The sequence below is a fragment of the Castanea sativa genome, chromosome 1 (assembly GCF_040712315.1).
Source record: "Castanea sativa cultivar Marrone di Chiusa Pesio chromosome 1, ASM4071231v1".
Lineage (NCBI taxonomy): Eukaryota > Viridiplantae > Streptophyta > Magnoliopsida > Fagales > Fagaceae > Castanea > Castanea sativa.
Window position 1 is genome coordinate 1,986,748 of NC_134013.1, and position 17,845 is coordinate 2,004,592.

The 17,845-nt window shown below is 34.1% G+C and overlaps 2 protein-coding genes across 3 annotated transcripts; one reads left to right on the plus strand and one right to left on the minus strand.

Annotated features, from left to right (window-relative positions):
* Positions 1–4,547: 4,547 nt before the first annotated feature.
* On the plus strand, positions 4,548–10,717 carry LOC142605691 (branched-chain amino acid aminotransferase 1, mitochondrial-like). 2 transcript variants are annotated; one of them, XM_075777123.1, is made up of 10 exons: positions 4,548–4,923; positions 6,903–6,955; positions 7,404–7,575; positions 8,193–8,369; positions 8,486–8,617; positions 8,780–8,878; positions 8,963–9,079; positions 9,650–9,745; positions 10,088–10,200; positions 10,486–10,717. In XM_075777123.1, exons 1-10 carry the CDS (start codon positions 4,855–4,857, stop codon positions 10,598–10,600), a joined length of 1,143 nt encoding a protein of 380 aa, XP_075633238.1. In that variant the 5' UTR covers positions 4,548–4,854; the 3' UTR covers positions 10,601–10,717. The 2 variants fall into 2 exon arrangements, with proteins under 2 accessions (XP_075633238.1, XP_075633247.1); XM_075777132.1 differs by lacking the exon at positions 4,548–4,923 and having other exon boundaries at positions 6,903–6,976.
* A 1,837-nt stretch (positions 10,718–12,554) lies between these two features.
* Positions 12,555–16,206, minus strand: LOC142605704 (cationic peroxidase 1-like). The gene is made up of 4 exons (XM_075777141.1): positions 15,942–16,206; positions 14,653–14,843; positions 13,454–13,619; positions 12,555–13,179 (listed from the first exon to the last, which is right to left on the minus strand). Exons 1-4 carry the CDS (start codon positions 16,156–16,158, stop codon positions 12,797–12,799), a joined length of 957 nt encoding a protein of 318 aa, XP_075633256.1. The 5' UTR covers positions 16,159–16,206; the 3' UTR covers positions 12,555–12,796.
* Between the last annotated feature and the right edge of the window lie 1,639 nt (positions 16,207–17,845).

Here is a 17,845-nt window from a genome sequence, read left to right on the forward strand (position 1 = left end):
ATCCATCCAAAAGGTTCTGTAGGATCAGGAATCTGCTGTGGGACCATCGGAGGTAGGACAGGAAGAGTTGTCTCAGAGGTAGGAGTAGCAGCAGGAGCCTCTTCAATCTCCTGTATTTCTAGGGGAAGCCAAACGTTCTCGGACTTCCTCAAATCCGAAGACTGGGGAACTCCTGCTACGTTTAAAGCTTCCCCCCATACTTTTTGACAGTATTCGCGGCATAAAGCCGCGAATTCCTCTGTCAGCTGTTCCTCGGTGGTCGCTACCCCTTCGTCAAAACTTGCCTGCTTGGCAGCTTGAAGAGAGAGTTGGAAGGAGCTGGCTTCTTCCTTCATCAGAGCCAGTTGTTTCTTCAGATCCGAGTACTCCCTTTGAGCTTGGGAGAGCTCTTCATTTCTTTCCTTAAGGAGTTTGCGCTGTCCTTCTATCCGGGTCTTCATGGTCTTCAAGTTTGACTCGACCCCATTCTTCTCTCTCCTCGCCCGCTACCTCCAAGGTCGGCTTCTCGTTCTCGGCAAGGGCTGTACCTAAGGTCTTCTCGCCTCCACCCTAACTTCGAGCTCAGCCCCGGCTACTTTCCGAGCGTCTTCAATAAACTTTTCAGCTACAAAGACCTCCCGAATAGCCCGTAAAAAGCATGATGGAGTTAGGAATAACAAAAACTAATTTACTTATAAATATTGTTGAAGGGAGAAACACTTACCAGCGCTAAGTCTCTTTTTAGAGAGAGGAATAGTTGTGGTTGGCCCATCTTTTCCAAGGTCTCCATGTCCTTGGGCGCAGAAGAGGGCGTTCTAGGACCTCGGCCGGTGGTGGGCGTGGCCTTGTTGAACCGCCCTTATACCGGACCGGCAGAGATAGGAGCGCCGTCCAGCCCTTAGATCGGGGGACCGGGTGGCCGATGCTCGGTGCACTACAGCCTCATCCCTGATTTCCCCAAGTTCAGCTGAACGTGCTCTACCCTTGCACTTGTCCGGCTTCTGCTGCTGGGCCGGTGGGAGTTGTTGGCGTGGTTTCTTGGGGTCCTTAGTGATCGCCCCGTCATTATCCCCCTTCCTCTTCTTCTTGGGATCCTCGGCCGGCGCTTTGGCTCGCCCAGAGGAGGAGGAGGAGGTAAGGCTGGGGGAACTTGGGACGTCCCCGATTTCATCATCTCTGCAACTTTGGCAGCCCTGTTAGTGAGAAGACCCTCCATTCGTCCCATGTTTTCTATAGATTCGTCCTCGGGAAGGGCAACTACAAACCCTGCAATTCCAGAGGCCTCGGTGCCTTCTTCCTCCTCGTCGGAAAGTACCACAAACTGGTTTCCGCGAGGTCTTTCGGTGTCTTCGAGATGGAATTGGTCTATCTCGTCGTCAAGTGTGTGTGAAGAAGACACCTGTTCTTCTGGAACGACAGTTGCTTGTGAGTGCACGGCGAGTGGGACCGCTGCTATCGGCCGGTCGTACAAAATGGTGTTAGGAGCGTCCGGGAGGTCACGGTCGTCCAAAAAATGGGGCCGAGCTACGTTTATCCTCTTTCTTCTTCGGTCGCCTGCAATTATGGCGCTATCTATCTCTTGGAAGTCTTTGGAAAGAGGGGTGTACCCGAGAATAAGGTGAGCAGCCCGGAGTTGTAGGTCTTCACTAACGAACACCTCGGAGCGAAGTACTCGGTTTAGATCTGCGACGTTACAGTGACTCAGACGAGGACGCACGTGTTGCTTATCTGCAAAAAAGACATCAATACAAACAAACTTGGTCAGATTTACGTAAATGTTTAACAAATTTAAGCAAGTATGAATACGCTTTTGTGTGTGTGCTAGGAGAAGTGGTGTTGTGGGGAGGTTAATCCTACGGCGTCGCACCTGGATCTCCCCACTCAACTGGGCAGTGGAAGCCGTCGTGCCAGTTCCCAGACACGATCAAGTAGTCGTCCTTCATGCCTTTGTTTGATTTGGGCAGACAGGAGATTAGCCTAACGGTGCTGGACCGAGATTTAATGTAATAACCTACATTAGAAAGTTTGTGGGACTCATATAGGAACACGACATCGTGCCATGTGAGGTTTAAACCCATCTGCTCGTTTAAAGCATCTACACTGCCTAGAACTCTAAAAACGTTTGGGAGGCATTGATCGGGACACAACCGGTGGTTGCGAAGGTACTCCCTAGTTACAGGTTTCATTGGAATGGTCATCCCACCCTCTAGAAAGGCTATCATAGGAATGATAACCTCTCCCTCTTTCCTAGAACCAGCCACGGCTGTCGCCGGGCAGTATTTTAGTCCTACATCGCTAGGAATACGGTACTTGGCTCTAAAGCCTTCCATACCAGCGGCGGTATCAACTAGACACTTTAATTTTCCCATTACAGAGGAACGATAGACCAAACTCTAAAGGGGAGGGTGTTTACGAAGACAGCCGAGGACTGTATCCGAGGAGAAAAGGTTAAGAATAGAGAGAGAGCAAGAACTTACAAAGTTGAAGGTACAGGTTTCCACGATTTTCTGCTGTTAAAGAATAATTGTTGTTGTTTTGATGGGATTGATCCCTGAAGATTTAAATGAAGGCGCAGGTTCCCGAAGCGTCACGACGTGCGAAAAGGCGGCCTCGAAATTATATTTGTCCCGCCTAAAATTTCGTGGAGTGATGAGGGCCGTTGGATGTCCATCTCACCGTTGAACGTGAGGGACAAAATGTAACTGGCAGTAATAAATACGCGCGGTGTTCAAAATAAAACCGCCAAATGGCATACTCTGGGACGCGAAACGATTTCCACACGTGGCATTACTCGCAAAGGGAGTAGAGCAGGTTCTCGTCGGATCAAAACCCTATTTTTCTCCTCGGACGTTGAAAATTAGAGTTTTGAGGGGCTATTGTGGGGGGTAAAAAGATCCTGATGGGAACATGGGCCTTTTGGGCCGTGTTAAGGAGGGCCGACCTGACCCTGGGTTTAGAAGTTGTTAATACTATGGATCAGCCCATGCGCCGAGGATCCGAGGACCCAGCCGAGGGTGAACTTACCCTCGGATGAGCACCAAAGAACTCGGGATTTCATAGTAAAGGTTAGGGGATGGCACAGTTAAGGCCAATGGTTAAAGGGGGAAACCCTAGAATGCCCCAGAAGCACCGGTGTTGAAGAAATGTCAAAGATAAAGGCTGCTACCTCCACATTAAAGACCCTGCACCTACCACCCTGGCCGCATTAATGGGGAGGTGACACTTGAACAGTGGAAGGGAAACTTCTAGTTACTGTTCAAAGGCACTAAGAAAAGAAATATCTAGGCTAAGGGAGGAGTTGGGGCAACACGTGTATAAAGTATTAAAAAGAAGAGTATTTAAGGGAGGACTTAGAACAGACAAGAGGGGGGGGACTTTCTGTAACCTAAAAAAGAAAAAAGACAAAGAGAGAGATAATATAAGAACAGCTCTCGGCTTACGTCCGAGGAGGCCCAATTACAATATTCCTTGTTGTTTTCAATTACTTGCAATCTTTAGTTTGTCATTTAATCCTCACCAACTTCTAACCTGGGTTTCACGCCCACACTCTACAAATTATTATTGTTTAAGGCTCATTGGGCCTGAGCCCATAACTGTTCTTGGGTCCAGGTGCAATTGTGCTCTTACAGTAATCTTAACTAAATATTTAAACTAATTGTCAAGAGTCTTGTAATTCAACTAATTGTAATATTTTTCTTCTTTAACGAAGACATTTAAGATTCAAAGCGTTTTTACTAGTTGTAACTACCATTATAAAAAATATATATTTCTAGATTGTTTGCTCGTTGTACCGACCGAATCAATAAAAAATATATATATCTAGACAACTTGTCGAATTGTCAATTTTGGGATAAACCAGTGGTTTCTCACGTTTTCAAACATACAAATGGATGGAAAATATTTTTATATTCTATATACTAATATATCAGACATGTGCATTATGCACCCCTTATACTATATGTAGAGCTTAGTACTGCCATCGACTCTCTGACTCGTAAGAGGGAAGGGATTTAAGATAGATTGAGTGTCAACAAAATCATTAATATTTAATTTTTAAGAGTTGTTTGGCAAATCAATAGATTTTGTTTAATTGTAATCCATCCAAGTTGTCTAGATTGAGGTTAGAATTAGTTCTTGAAAGGGTAATTCTACGGTAGACACTTTTTTTTTTTACCCTTTTGTTTTTGTAACAACTTTACAGTTCATCATTTGTTACATAACATGTATTAAATGAGTTAGTAATTATCTGTTAACAATTAAGATTAAGTATGTATGATACATTTACAATAAATATACTAATACTTTGAACTTTGAAGAGCTGAAAATATTAATGATATAAGTTAGTAACTTCAAAAGTAACAATAAAGAAAAATACACATACATACATAAAGATGAACCAAGTAACCAACCACCCTTAGGCTTCACCAAAAAAAAGAAAAAAAGAAAAAAAAAAGAGAGAGATATGGTGGTCCATTTTGTGGTAGATTACTCTAGAAATCCTACAAAATAAATGATTCAACTGTTTTTTGATAGTTTCTCGACCCAATCCATACTGACTCTAATCCTATTTCAAGCTTTGTCTAGATTATCAAATTATATACTGATCCAAAAACTGACTGTGTTAGGTGATAGGTAACGCTAAGTCTCTCCCTCCAATTTTGGTATACAATTAAAAAGAGCAAACACGTTTCACACCCTTGCAACTAAATTATTGTTTCTGGTCCATCTTTTTTTTTTTTTTCCTCATAACTTCATAAGTCATAATGCCTCTTGTTCATCTCATTATTCATTTATAACTAGCTGCTTGATTCTTAGATCCCCTCCATTTCTGTATTACCATATCTGAAAACTCTCAATTTTATTGCTGGGGTTACCATGATTTCAAGGAGTGTATGCTTTCGCAATTTGCTTCAATCTCTTCAAGCTACTTCTTCCTCATCCAAGGTGTATTTTTTTTTTAAGCCTTAACTTCTTATAATTTATTCGCTATATATTGTTCTTGTTTTTGATATAATTTCTTTGTTTTTGTTAGGCAGATATTGTTACAAGGTTTTTTGTATTTTTTATTTATTATTTTTATTTTTAAGTTATAAACATTGCAGAGGGTTTTTCTGGGTGAAAGAGTATTATGAAATTATTTTCTTTGTACTTTCTTTCATTCTTTCTCGGTTCTTTGATCATATATAAGCTACCAGTGACGGACCCATGATTTCAAGTTAGAGGGGCCAGAGATAAGCGAAAAAAAAAAAAAAAAATTCAAGTACACATCCATTTAGTATTAATAAACTTTCAACCAACACAAATATACAAAAATCATTGTTTCATAATATATTAAGATGCAATCATCTACCAACAAAAACAAAATGCACAAAACACTATTATTTCTTAATATACAAAATACTATTGTTTTTTAACAAATTTTTTTTTTAAAGATTTACATGGGCTGAGTTGATGATTCATGATTTTGGATGGGCCCAAGCTACAAAGTAAGGGAGTCCAAGTCTAAATTTTTTATTTTTTACTAAAAATTAAACTACTAATTTTTTTTTTTGAGCCCGGGCACCGAGCCCCCGCTTGGGTTCATCCCTGTAAGCTATCCTATTGTTCAATTTTCATGTTTTGATGATTGATTAATTATTTTCTCTAGTACTTCTAGTATTTTCTATTTTGGGACCATATTGATTTCCTCCCTCAGAATAGATAGTTTGTCTTTGTAAAGATACATAAATGTTTGAGATTATAACAACTAAATTAAATGACCATGATCATTGGACGTATCATACTCCCAAGAAAAAAAAAAATCATAGAGATACCATAAAATTATCCTTATCTTGGATATATTACATAGGCTATTCATTTTTTTTCCCCCCTAATAATAGGTTATTCAGTTCGTAGTTCGTACATTAGATTAGATAGTCTAGTCAATTATATTTTCTTACATAACATACACGTTTCTATTATTTTGTTTTGATGAATATATAACATACACGTTATTCTCTCTTTGCTCGATTCAAAGACCGGTCAAAAGTGCCTAAAAAAAATGTCATTATCTCTTTGCTCAATTCAAAGAACGGTACTTTCAAAAAAAAAAAAAATCAAAGAACGGTCGCTTTCAAAAAAAATTCAAAGAACGGTCCAAACGTTTCTCGAAAAAGAAAAAGAAAAAGAAAAAGAAAGAAAGAAAGAAAGAGAGAGAATGGTCCAAAAAGTGTTCATAGGGGCCAAAATGCAATCTGGGCCGGGATAGGTTCGACTTACAAGAATGGGCTGGGTGTAGATGAATGTGGTTTGCTTATTGATTGGGTTGGGTGTAGGTTTGTGTTGTTTAATAGTCCTATGAGATACCATTAATAAGATTATGTGGGGTATTCATTAAGGAAAATGCTAATATAATTTTTTTTATAGAAATAAACATGCACAAAGTAGAGGAAATGAGGTTCTAACACAAAAACAAATACTTGCTAACAATTAATTTAATTGGTGTAATATTGATAACATAATAAAAAAATTTCTGTTGTTACTCTTTTTTTATTTAAAATTTGGCACGTCAATTTAAAACCTCCTCTCACATATATAAAAGTGAGTCTTATTTAGAGGCCTTACTCACGAAACCCGCCTTTATATGAGAGGAGGTAATATTGTTGTACAGTACAATATTATTTTTTAAGATTTAAGTCTTTCTTTCTTCTTTTTCTTTCTTTAAGGGAAAGTCTATCCCTTTTTTTTTTAGCGTTTTGAAAAAATATAAATAAACAATTAAGTGAAAAATTAAAAGTGAAAAGCTAATCCAAACAGATTTGAATTCAAAATTTCAAAGTTCAAAGTTCAAAGTTCAAAGTTCAAAGTTCAAAGCTAAAGCAGGGATAGAAATGTGAAAGAACATACATAAGGAGAACTGACGTGTTAATGTTCATATTTTGTAGATTGGATGTTACTATGGATTTTCATCTCAGGCTTCATCTTCTCTGCAACAAATGTGAGAACCATCTATTTATCGGTAATTGCATTATACTAAATTAGTCCCTTGTGTTACAACATTATGCAAATGCTTTAGTAGGTACATTTATCCTCATTCAAATACACATACAAATAATGAAATACACACAGTCTTGTGATTTCAGGTCTGTTTGAGACCTACTTATTTTGCTGAAATTAAAACTTTTTGTTGAAAGTATTATAGATAAAAGTAAATGTTGGTTGAGATAGTACAGTGGGACTATGAATAGTACTAAAACAAAAAGTGCAGTGATACTCATGAATAGTAGCAAAAATAAACTGAATAGTAAAATAAGTTGGCAAAAAATAAATTAGCCAAATAGACACTTCTTCTAGAATTTTCTAGCAAGTGAAAAAAAAAAAATGGAACTCTTGCTAATGTTTTTGACCTGGTTTCTGCTTTTCTTATTGAGAATTGGCAATTTCAGAGATGATGACAACGCTGATTTGGACTGGGATAATCTTGGATTTGGTATAATGCCAACTGATTACATGTACCTTATGAAATGTTCTAAAGGAGAGGATTTTGAACAAGGTCAGCTTAATCGTTATGGAAACATTGAGTTGGGTCCTGCTGCTGGAGTTCTGAATTATGGGCAGGTAAGCTGAAAGTGATCTCTTTGTTACAATATTCAAATCTTTGCATGCTAGCTACAATACTTTGGATGGAAGTCTATTATCTAATACAAATTCTGAGTAACTTGAAGTTGAATCACTTGGTTCTAATTGTCCGAGCAGGAAGCCTTGTACTTACGAGTCTTAATGGGTATCCAGTGTCATGTCATTTAAAATTTTAAATGACATAGCACTCTATATACTATTAGATCTAGGAAGTAAACTTTGTTTCCAATCGAATATGGTGACATGAACACTTTGAAGTAACGAAAGTGACTGTGCTTGAGTTTCAAGTCTCGACTATATTATCACTAAAACATTGGTCCAACCCATTGGCGAAGTTTCATATATGGAAAATTTGAAAAAGTTTGGATCACCTTAATCATGCCTTAAATGCATGAAGTAGTCACTGTTTTTGAAGGAAGACATGTCCAATGAATTGAAATGGACTTTTTCTTAGAGCTGGATAACAAAGAAGAGGTGGAAAGAAGTTGAAAAATGAAAAAAAAACAAGTAAATTAAAAAACTGCAGCCTATTTTACCCTTACTTTGTGAAGCCTATGACTATGAGAAACTTATAATCATGTCAAAAATCTGAACAGGCAGTGTATGAAGGTACAAAAGTACATAGGAAACAAGATGGACGGCTTCTTCTCTTCCGTCCAGAGCAGAATGCGATTCGCATGAAATTTGGAGCAGAGAGAATGTGCATGCCATCACCCTCCATTGATCAATTTGTAGATGCTGTGAAGCAGACTGTCCTAGCCAACAAGCGTTGGGTAATCATCTTCTATCTTGAAGAAAATGCTGAACCATTAACTCTTTATGAGTTAATTATTTCTCTAAATTTATACATCTTTTTAATATAATGTATGTGGATAATTATGATGATCAGGTTCCTCCTCCAGGAAAAGGGTCTCTGTACATTAGGCCTCTGCTCATGGGAAGTGGTCAAATATTGGGTTTGGGTGCAGCGCCTGAATACACTTTCCTAGTATATGTTTCCCCTGTTGGCAACTACTTCAAGGTGAGGGCATTTTTTGTTTTCCAATTGAAGCTTAACTTTTGCTTCGAACGAAAATATTCTAGACTGTCTAGAATACTAAAAAGGGGACAGCGATTTTTATTCCATTGGATCCTACCAAGTGTAGAATGATTTGTCATTTGTGTTATCTTACATTATAATCAGGAGGGTTTTGCACCCTTGAACTTGTATGTTGAGAAAGATTTTGATCGTGCCTCTCGTGGTGGAACTGGAGGAATCAAATCAATCACCAACTATGCCCCGGTAAGGAATTATTCTCTCATGTAACTTAAGTTTTTGCTGCATTAAGCATTATTGTGTAACACATCATTGTGTTTGAAATTGTAGGGTTTGAAAGCATTGACTAAAGCAAAGAACAGAGGATTTTCTGATGTCTTATATCTGGACTCAGTGAATAAGAAAGATATTGAGGAGGTCTCCTCTTGTAACATTTTTATTGTGAAGGTATTTTTCTTTTATAAAATATTTTAAGTTCAATTTAATATGTTAGCAAGTTTTTGTCTTGATGGAATATAAGGAAAGTGAAACTATTCTGTGAAGACCACAGAATGTAACCAAAGGATGCCAAACATTCTGTATTGTATAAACCTCATTGGATAAGGCTTGAAAGATATTACAATATAAGGTATAATTTCCAATGATCACTGATTACTAAGAAACAAATTGATTTGTGAAATTATCTTTAATATATAGGGATGAATGAAACAGTAGGCAAGTAATGATGCTTGAGATTGGATAAGAAAAGCTATTTGTAATATAATTGACCATATTGACACAAATAAGATGTAAATGACAACTTATCACTTAGGCATCATAAATGGAACCATTCAGCTTCCTCCATTAGGTTTAAGCAACCTGTAAATTATCCAAATTTTTTTTAAGCAACCTGTATTTTATACTTGTTTCACATTTACTCCATTAAATTTTTTTACAGTCCTAAATTATATTATCTCCCTTTGTATTCTTATAATTGGTACCCTCTAAACCTCATGAATGCATTTTCCAATTTTCTAGGGCAATGCTATTTCAACTCCTGCAATAAATGGGACCATTCTTCCAGGAGTCACCCGCAGAAGCATCATTGAGATTGCTCGCGATCATGGTTACCAGGTGATATTCATGTACCACAAAATGACAGCTTGAACTTGATTTTCTTAATTAAGCTTTGAAGTAATACCAACTGAGACGGGCTTCATTAAAAAATTTAGGCCACTCTTCCCTTTGTACATGTGAGACTTATGCATGACTAGGAACTTGCTGTTTCTGTTTTTGATGTTTCACTTTGTTTCCAAGATGTGAGCTCTTTACTCTGTAGAGTCTTTGTCATGGAATTCATTCTAATTTCTTCTAAAAATAATTAATTACTAGTTGGGTCAAATGTTTAAACTGTTTGGAAATGGTTAGTTTAATTATTTAATCATTATTCTAATATTGTCCGTAATTTGATGTCAGGTCAAGGAACGTGTTATTCCTATTGATGAATTGACTGATGCCGATGAAGTTTTCTGCACAGGAACTGCTGTTGGTGTTGCTTCTGTAGGTAGCATTACATATGAAGGAAAAAGGTAATTAATATTATATGGCTTATATGTTTATTTGCTGAAAGATGGTTAAAGTATAGTTATAACTAGAAAAATTGAAGTTCTGAAAATTTTTTAATAAAGAAATAGGCTAAAAAGTTAAAAGAAAAAACTATTTGCAAACACACCATAGTGTGATAGAAAAAGAAAGAGCCTTTCGAAAACAAATGAGTACCTTCAGGGTACATCCCTCTGATTATTGATCATAATAGTTGCAGAATTTATATTAATACTGCCAATATCTAACTTACGTAACTTATTTATATGCAGGATTAAATTTCAAACGGGTGCTCAGACTGTGTCCCAGGAACTATACTCAACCCTTGTAGGAATAAAAACGGGTTTGGTTGAGGATAAGATGGGCTGGATAGTAGAGATAGAATAGTGACCATACCAAAATATTGTCAAAATTGTTGCTCCTTGGAACAGAATTTGTAAAAATAAACCAATTTCGTAATTCACAATCTATATATCCAGAATTGAATGTGTTTGTTGTGTAGCATTGATTTGTTCCATAACAAATTAAGGACCAAAAAGTATTTTGGCAACAGATCTCCCCGTCATATGTGCTCCTCTTCACATGGACCTTAACTCCTCTTAGCACGTGAGCCTTTGCAAATCCATCAAATCGCTCACTCACATGTAAGTCTCTTTCACATCAACCTTAGCAAATACAAGCCTTCGCAAATCCTAGAGTGTCATGCATGCAAGATTTGCAGCAAATGCAGCAATCTCCAAATGCCCATTCAAGCAAAAGTTGTACCTCCAATACCATTTTGTTAGGAGTACTCATGAACCCAGAAGTCTAAGCTAATAAGGACGAGTTCAACTTACAATTAGACAAAGATATTTATACTCATCATTTAATAATACCTATAGAAGGGACATGTCCCTTGAAAATTTCTAAATCTATTACTTTTGGTATTGGATTTTACACCATCTTCTTTGATGACACATAGTGAAAAACACATTTAGACCCCTACCAAGGCTAAACTACCAAATTTAATCACTTAATTCACATATTAACTAGATAGTTAATTAATCAATTTTAAATCACATTATTATTAAGGATAAATAGAAAAAGCACACCAACCAAATATAAACACATGCACACAGTGACAAGCATATATTCACGGAGTGAAAATCCAAATGGTAAAAACATTATGGTGTAAAACCTAAATCTAACTCAACAAGTCAACTATTGAAGGTTGTTGCGGTACATACAATATTCATGTGACTTCCCATACGTATAGTTAGGCTTAGTACCCAAGCTCTCCTCTTCTGCTAGCAAGTGCAGATAATGTATTGTGCCTTCAATGTTACTTGTTGCCACATGTTAACCTACTGATGGCAAAACCGATATCTTGATCACTTTAAGGCTTCTTGAAGGTTTGGTATCATCTCTTTTGATTTCAAACTCCAACGCTAGTCTTGTGATCTATGTGTTTGGAAGTATAAACCTCTCTAAGGTGTATCAATGAGAGAGAAAGGAAGAACTAGATGGCTTTCTCTAGGGCTTTATTAGTTTAGTGTGGTCGTCTTCCTCTCTAAATCATTAAAGTTGCATTGTAGTTTTAAATTAAAATTGGTGTAGGTTTCTAGGGTTGGTTGGTTATAGAAAAGTTGTGAAAGCTTGGGTTAATGATTTTCCATTATAGGTTAGCCTGACTGAAAGTTGCGAAAATGTCTACTGAAACTGTCAATCCGGTTGATTGATCAAGCAAATTTGCTCCACTGAAAACTACATACCAACACCTTCAACAATAACCTTTTTAGTTTTCAACCTTGATTACACCACACAATTACAATTTTACATATTTGAATAATTAAATAAATTTATCATGGAATTAGCCATCACTAAAAATCCTAATATATAATAAAAAATAAAACGCCTCAGATAGGCTCAGTTAAATTGCATGTAGATGTTATAATTTTGAAGTTTCAACATGCTTCCTCCCAACCCTCATCTTCTCTAGATGAGTCAATTGCATGGTCTATTGCACTTAGACTCAAGTGAACTTATATCGAATTTTATTTTAAATAGAGATAATGCACGTGTCATTGCTTGTTGACCAATATATTTTTTGGGAAAGGAGACTCCATTTTTTAGTTTATATATTTTATTTTATAGATCCAATAATATACAAAAAATTATTTGATTCAAAATTTTAAATGGTATAAGACTGAATATACCTTTTGATTTGTAATAGTTAATTTGAATCATGAATTGATTCATTTTAAATTTAATTTGAACCATAGTTTTCATTTTCCATTCTCTTCGAGTCAAAATTCACTTGTAAGAAGAAAAAAAAAAATAGCAATAAAAAAACCAACATATATAGAAAGTCAAATATGGAACAATCCACTTTATTAATTCTCTTTTGGGTAACTTTATACTTTTATAAAGTTACAAGTGGACTTAGTTTTAGACACATGTATAAAACAACCAATAATAGTTAATCCTTAGTTCCAACCAAAATTGTGAGGTCGGGTATGGAGACTAATCATGATCGGTCACATGTATTTTTTAACCACGTATAATAACTAAAAGTAACTATATAAATAAAAAAGTTTCTTAATATCAATTAGTCTTCCTGCAATTGGTTCTGATCTCTCCATTTGAGCCAGTAAGTGGGCTGAGGTTTCCCATTTTTATCATGGCACTCCCAAAATCAGAGAAGAACATTGCTGAGTTTTGGCTATAGGTGTTCACTTGGGAATCTGTGGAGCCACCATTGAAGAGCTGTTGATCTGAGTGCATGACGCCCTTTTTGATCACTAAATCCTTGAAATAAGTGTTATCAAAAACTCTAGCAGTTTGGTCAAGAGGAGATAAATTAGAATCTCCGCCTGTACTGGGGCAGTTTTTCTTTAATGATGCCGCAAAGTTTGAATCTATATTAGTCTCATTATAGATACGAGTCCGAATTATACTGCACTTTACTTGACCTATGGTGTGCCCTCCTACAAAGAAAATACACAAAAGAGAAGTAAAAAAAAAGAGTATATTTGTTATAATTTGGTGAAAATTCATACACCCAAAAATGCAATTGTTCTGAGAGAGGTGGGATAAAAAGTTACGTTTTATGTTTTAACTAAGGGACAACGTTAAAAACACAACAATATTACTTTTACATGGATGAATTGACTGACTATTGACAACATTTTTATTATGAACCAATTATAACAGATCGCATTAACAATTGTTAAAATATTGTGTGTTTAAATTTGTTGTTACCTGAGAGAGTCACCATTTCTGGAGCAGTAAAACCCTTGTTGCTGAATGCAGATATGAGAGCACTAAGATCTGAGAAGGGGGAAGGGAGGTTATTTTGGGCATCATTAAAACTGGCTGTGGTTGCATCTCTTCTGCCTAATGGAACGGTCCATGTAGTGCCACCCAACTGAAGTAGTCATACACAACAAAAGAAAAGATAACAATAAGAAAGGTAAATAATTAAGGGGAAAAAAAAATATATATATATATATATATATATATATATATATATATATATATATATATATATATATATCATAGACCAATTAATCGTTATGGCCTGGACAGTAACAATATTAAAAATTTCTTTACTCACAATTTTTAATACAAAGAATTACAATTTTTTTTTTGTCTTTTTTTGAATGTAAAGCTGCTTGTCAATCTTTTTATTTATTTTTATTCTTTAACACTTTTTATTTTATTTTATAAATACGATAAATTTAAATTTATAGTGTCCATTCCATTATAAATATCTTTTGACACTCTAAGTTTCTTCAGATTTCATTTTAGTATTCTAACTTTGCTTTCGTTTATTTCAGTCATCTAACTTTTAAGTTTATTTAATTAAGGTTTTTCCCATCAACTTTTGTTATATGTTGTGGTTATTTTTTTTTTCAAATTTTTTAAATTAAAAAAATTCAATTAATGATTGAAAAACATTTTCCAGATTTTTTTTTCAAAATTTTTTAACAAAAGTTGATGAAAATGCCTTAATTGAATAATTTTGAAACTTAATGAACTGAAATGAACAAAAACAAAACTAGAAGACTAAAATAAAATATGAAAAAACTTAGAGGGTTAGTTTTGTATTTTAGCCATATATATATAATATCCATATCTTTGCTAGGGTTACCTCAAGAGCAGAAAATGCACGGTCCAAACTAAAAGACAATAGAATGGAACTTATAATGGGACAGTTATGGCTAGTTTGGCTGGTGGGAGCTTAGAGTACGTAGAGTTGGCCATAAATTATTTTCAACTAACTCTACTCTACTTTTCTTCCTCCCCTCTATTCAAACTAACCATTAAATAGGATAATTAAAATTACATTTCTGATAGCTATATCTTAGCTATGATATACTAGTTTTTACTAATGATAGTTTTTCTCATTTTTGAATGAAAATATATGATAGTAGTAAGAGATTTTGATGATAGGTTACCTTAACAACAGAATCACGAGCTGCAACCGCTAAAATATCAGCACAAGACACAACTCCTGAGCATTGCTTTTCAAGTTGAGATTTAATGGTGTCAATCACCTCATATCCTCTCAATGAGTCGTTATTGGGCCCCGCCGTCTTCTCTCCTGTGAAATTGGTGGTGTCATCCAACAACACAGATGCATCACAACCCTGTTTACAACATCATAATATTATTAATATATATAACTAGTTTATAAAACATTGGAATGGATTAATGGAAAAATTACCAACTAATGAAATGGAATTTTATATGCGTGCTTAAAGATAAATACTTTCTTTTAAAAAATATTCGGTTATATATATATATATATATATATATATATATATATATATATATATAAATTAGTAATTTATCATGGTGTCAAAAATAGGTGGTTCTAAGTTTGAACACAATCTTTACCCTACTTTTTATTTAAAGTTGAAAATTACATGTGTTAGGTTCCATTTAATATGAAAAAAAATCCCACATGTAAAAAAATGTATTAGAATTATGATTAAATGATTAATTTACCCAGATTTAAATTAAGTTTTTTTTAAGAACGGTAATTTATCAGTTTATTCAAAATATTTTTTTTTTGAGAAAGTTATTCAAAATAAGTTTCTGCCAAAACGTGATAGATAATTTCAATAGTTATAACTATGTCTAAAACATAGGTATGGGTTTTTATATTTTTTCTTTTGAGTTGGATTCTCAAAAGAAAGAATAATTAGTGATTGATGGTATACAATGAGTGAAAATACCACCTTATATATGTGTATGTGTGTAGACTTAAATTAAAATAGAAAATAGTAAAATGATTACAAATTTTATTTAAAAAGTCATATAAATAATGTGACAACAAATGTGATTAATACAATGAGTTAACTTAGTAGTTCTTAATTCTAAGGCCTCATGATATTCATAAAGTTTTGAATTTAAAACTTTTAGCTAGTATTTTGGGACTATCCTCAAGGAATTTCACCTCATAATAACTTGAGGTGTGTATGAGATGAGGGAGGAAATAACACATAGTCGAGGGAATTAGGTGCTCGAATAGTTCTAGATATCCTCATTTCAAAAGAAAATATTTCTAAATTAAGAAAATAATAATAATAATAATAATAATAATAATAATAAATGAAAAAATAAGGACAAATTATTATATGTAAGTTAAATACATATATTGTCTTTTTGAACATGTCGTGGGTTAAATTAAATGGTGAAGGCTAAAAGATAGGAATTAAAAATAAAAATGATATAAGACTTTCATTGACAAAGCAATCATGGAAATGGAGGCGGAGTAATGAGGCCCCCATACGATTCTCTTTGGACACTGCAGTGCTTACTGCGCCTTGAATTATAGAGAGAGCCGTAGGGCAAGAACTCGAATAGAAGTTGGATGATAGCTGAGCAGAAGCTATTCCCAACATAAACAAGAATAAAGTAGGAAAGGAGAGAATAGAGGAGGAAAAGAAGAAAGCCATGACTTTACTAAAACAAGAAAACTTTATATTTCATAACTGGTTAAATCCTACTGATACTTATAGCCATTAGTGTTGCAGTAGTGAAACCATTTTTTCTTTCTAAAAATAATTAATTTATGTAAATATTGTGGAGTACAGAAGGGCATCCAGTCAACCTTTTCTGCAATAGCGGGAAATGGACAAAAATACGACTTTCATGGACAACATATATGAGTTTCATTTTGTTTAAGGTTTTAATTTATATATATACCCATATATATATATGACATAAACGAAGAAAAGAAAAAAGAAATATAAATACATACCAGGTTTTTTTTATATTTTATATTTTATATTTTTTATATGGGAAAGAAATACATACCAGTTTATTATGAGTTTTCAATCAATTATTCTAGACAAAAATAAGGTATAGGTAAGATAATCTCTCTCTCTCTCTCTCTCTCCAATTTAGAAGCATATTATTATGTAATTTCGTAAGAAATTATAAAAAATATATAAATTACTTAATATATTTAACCTACTTTTTTTTTCAATTTTGGTTGAGTTTTCAAGCAAAATAAACATATAATTGCTATAATAAAAAAAAAAAAACAAACACTGAATTGAAAAAGTGTGTATTCAATTTTGTAACATAATTAAAGAATTTTAATGTAATTTCAACAGATATTATAAAAAACCAGCTACTTTAGGGACACTAATTAAGTGAGTTGTGTGTGTCTATATATATATATATATATATATATCACACACATATATTTCAATTTTATTGGCTGAATTTTCAAGAAAAATAACATCCGTTTACTATAAATAAAAACACGGAATTATAAACTATGTATATTGTGATAATGGTATTGACACAACTTGGACAATAAATAATTATAATGGATAAAATTGTAGTTAAATATTGGAGTGTTTTTATACAAATATAATACATCAAACATTATATTTTTGTTATAAAAATGTATCTTTTTAGAGTATGTTTATTCATACAATAATATATATATAAATATAAAGCTAATACACTTATTTTTTTTAATAAATCATTACAACAAGTGAATGAGAGATGTAGATTTTAACACTAGTGTAAGTTACAAAAATTGTCGGCACAAATTTTTTTTTTCCTTGGGTGAGGAAATTTGGACACTAGTAGTCACTGCTAAGTCACATGGAGAGAACTTCACAAAAATACTGAATTAGAAAGCTCAATACAATTTATAAAACAACTTTAGAGAATGCCAAAGTTTGTGCATCAACATCGATTGGTTGTGTACGCAATGGCACGTTGGCTATATGCGTCATACTTCCATTACTTCTTTAAGTCTAAATTTTTTGTCTCATTCTTCCTGCTCTATTATATACTCCACAAATATAAATATGCCACATATCTATCTATTTTATTAGATGCTAAATTTATGCCTTCTATTATTTTAATTTTCTAAAATAAATAAATATATAACCCATCATATTTAGGTAATTGAACTAATAGAAAACATAAATTTAGTATTTAATAAAATAGATGGACATGTGGCATGTTCATATTTGTGGAGTATATAGTGGAGCAGGAAGAGTGGAACAGAAGATTTGAACTCTACTTCTCTAGTTTTAAATTATTGAAACATTAAAAAGAAATAAGAGAAAGAGAGAAAATGACTGATAATAATTGAATTAGTTTTAAAAAGATGCTGGA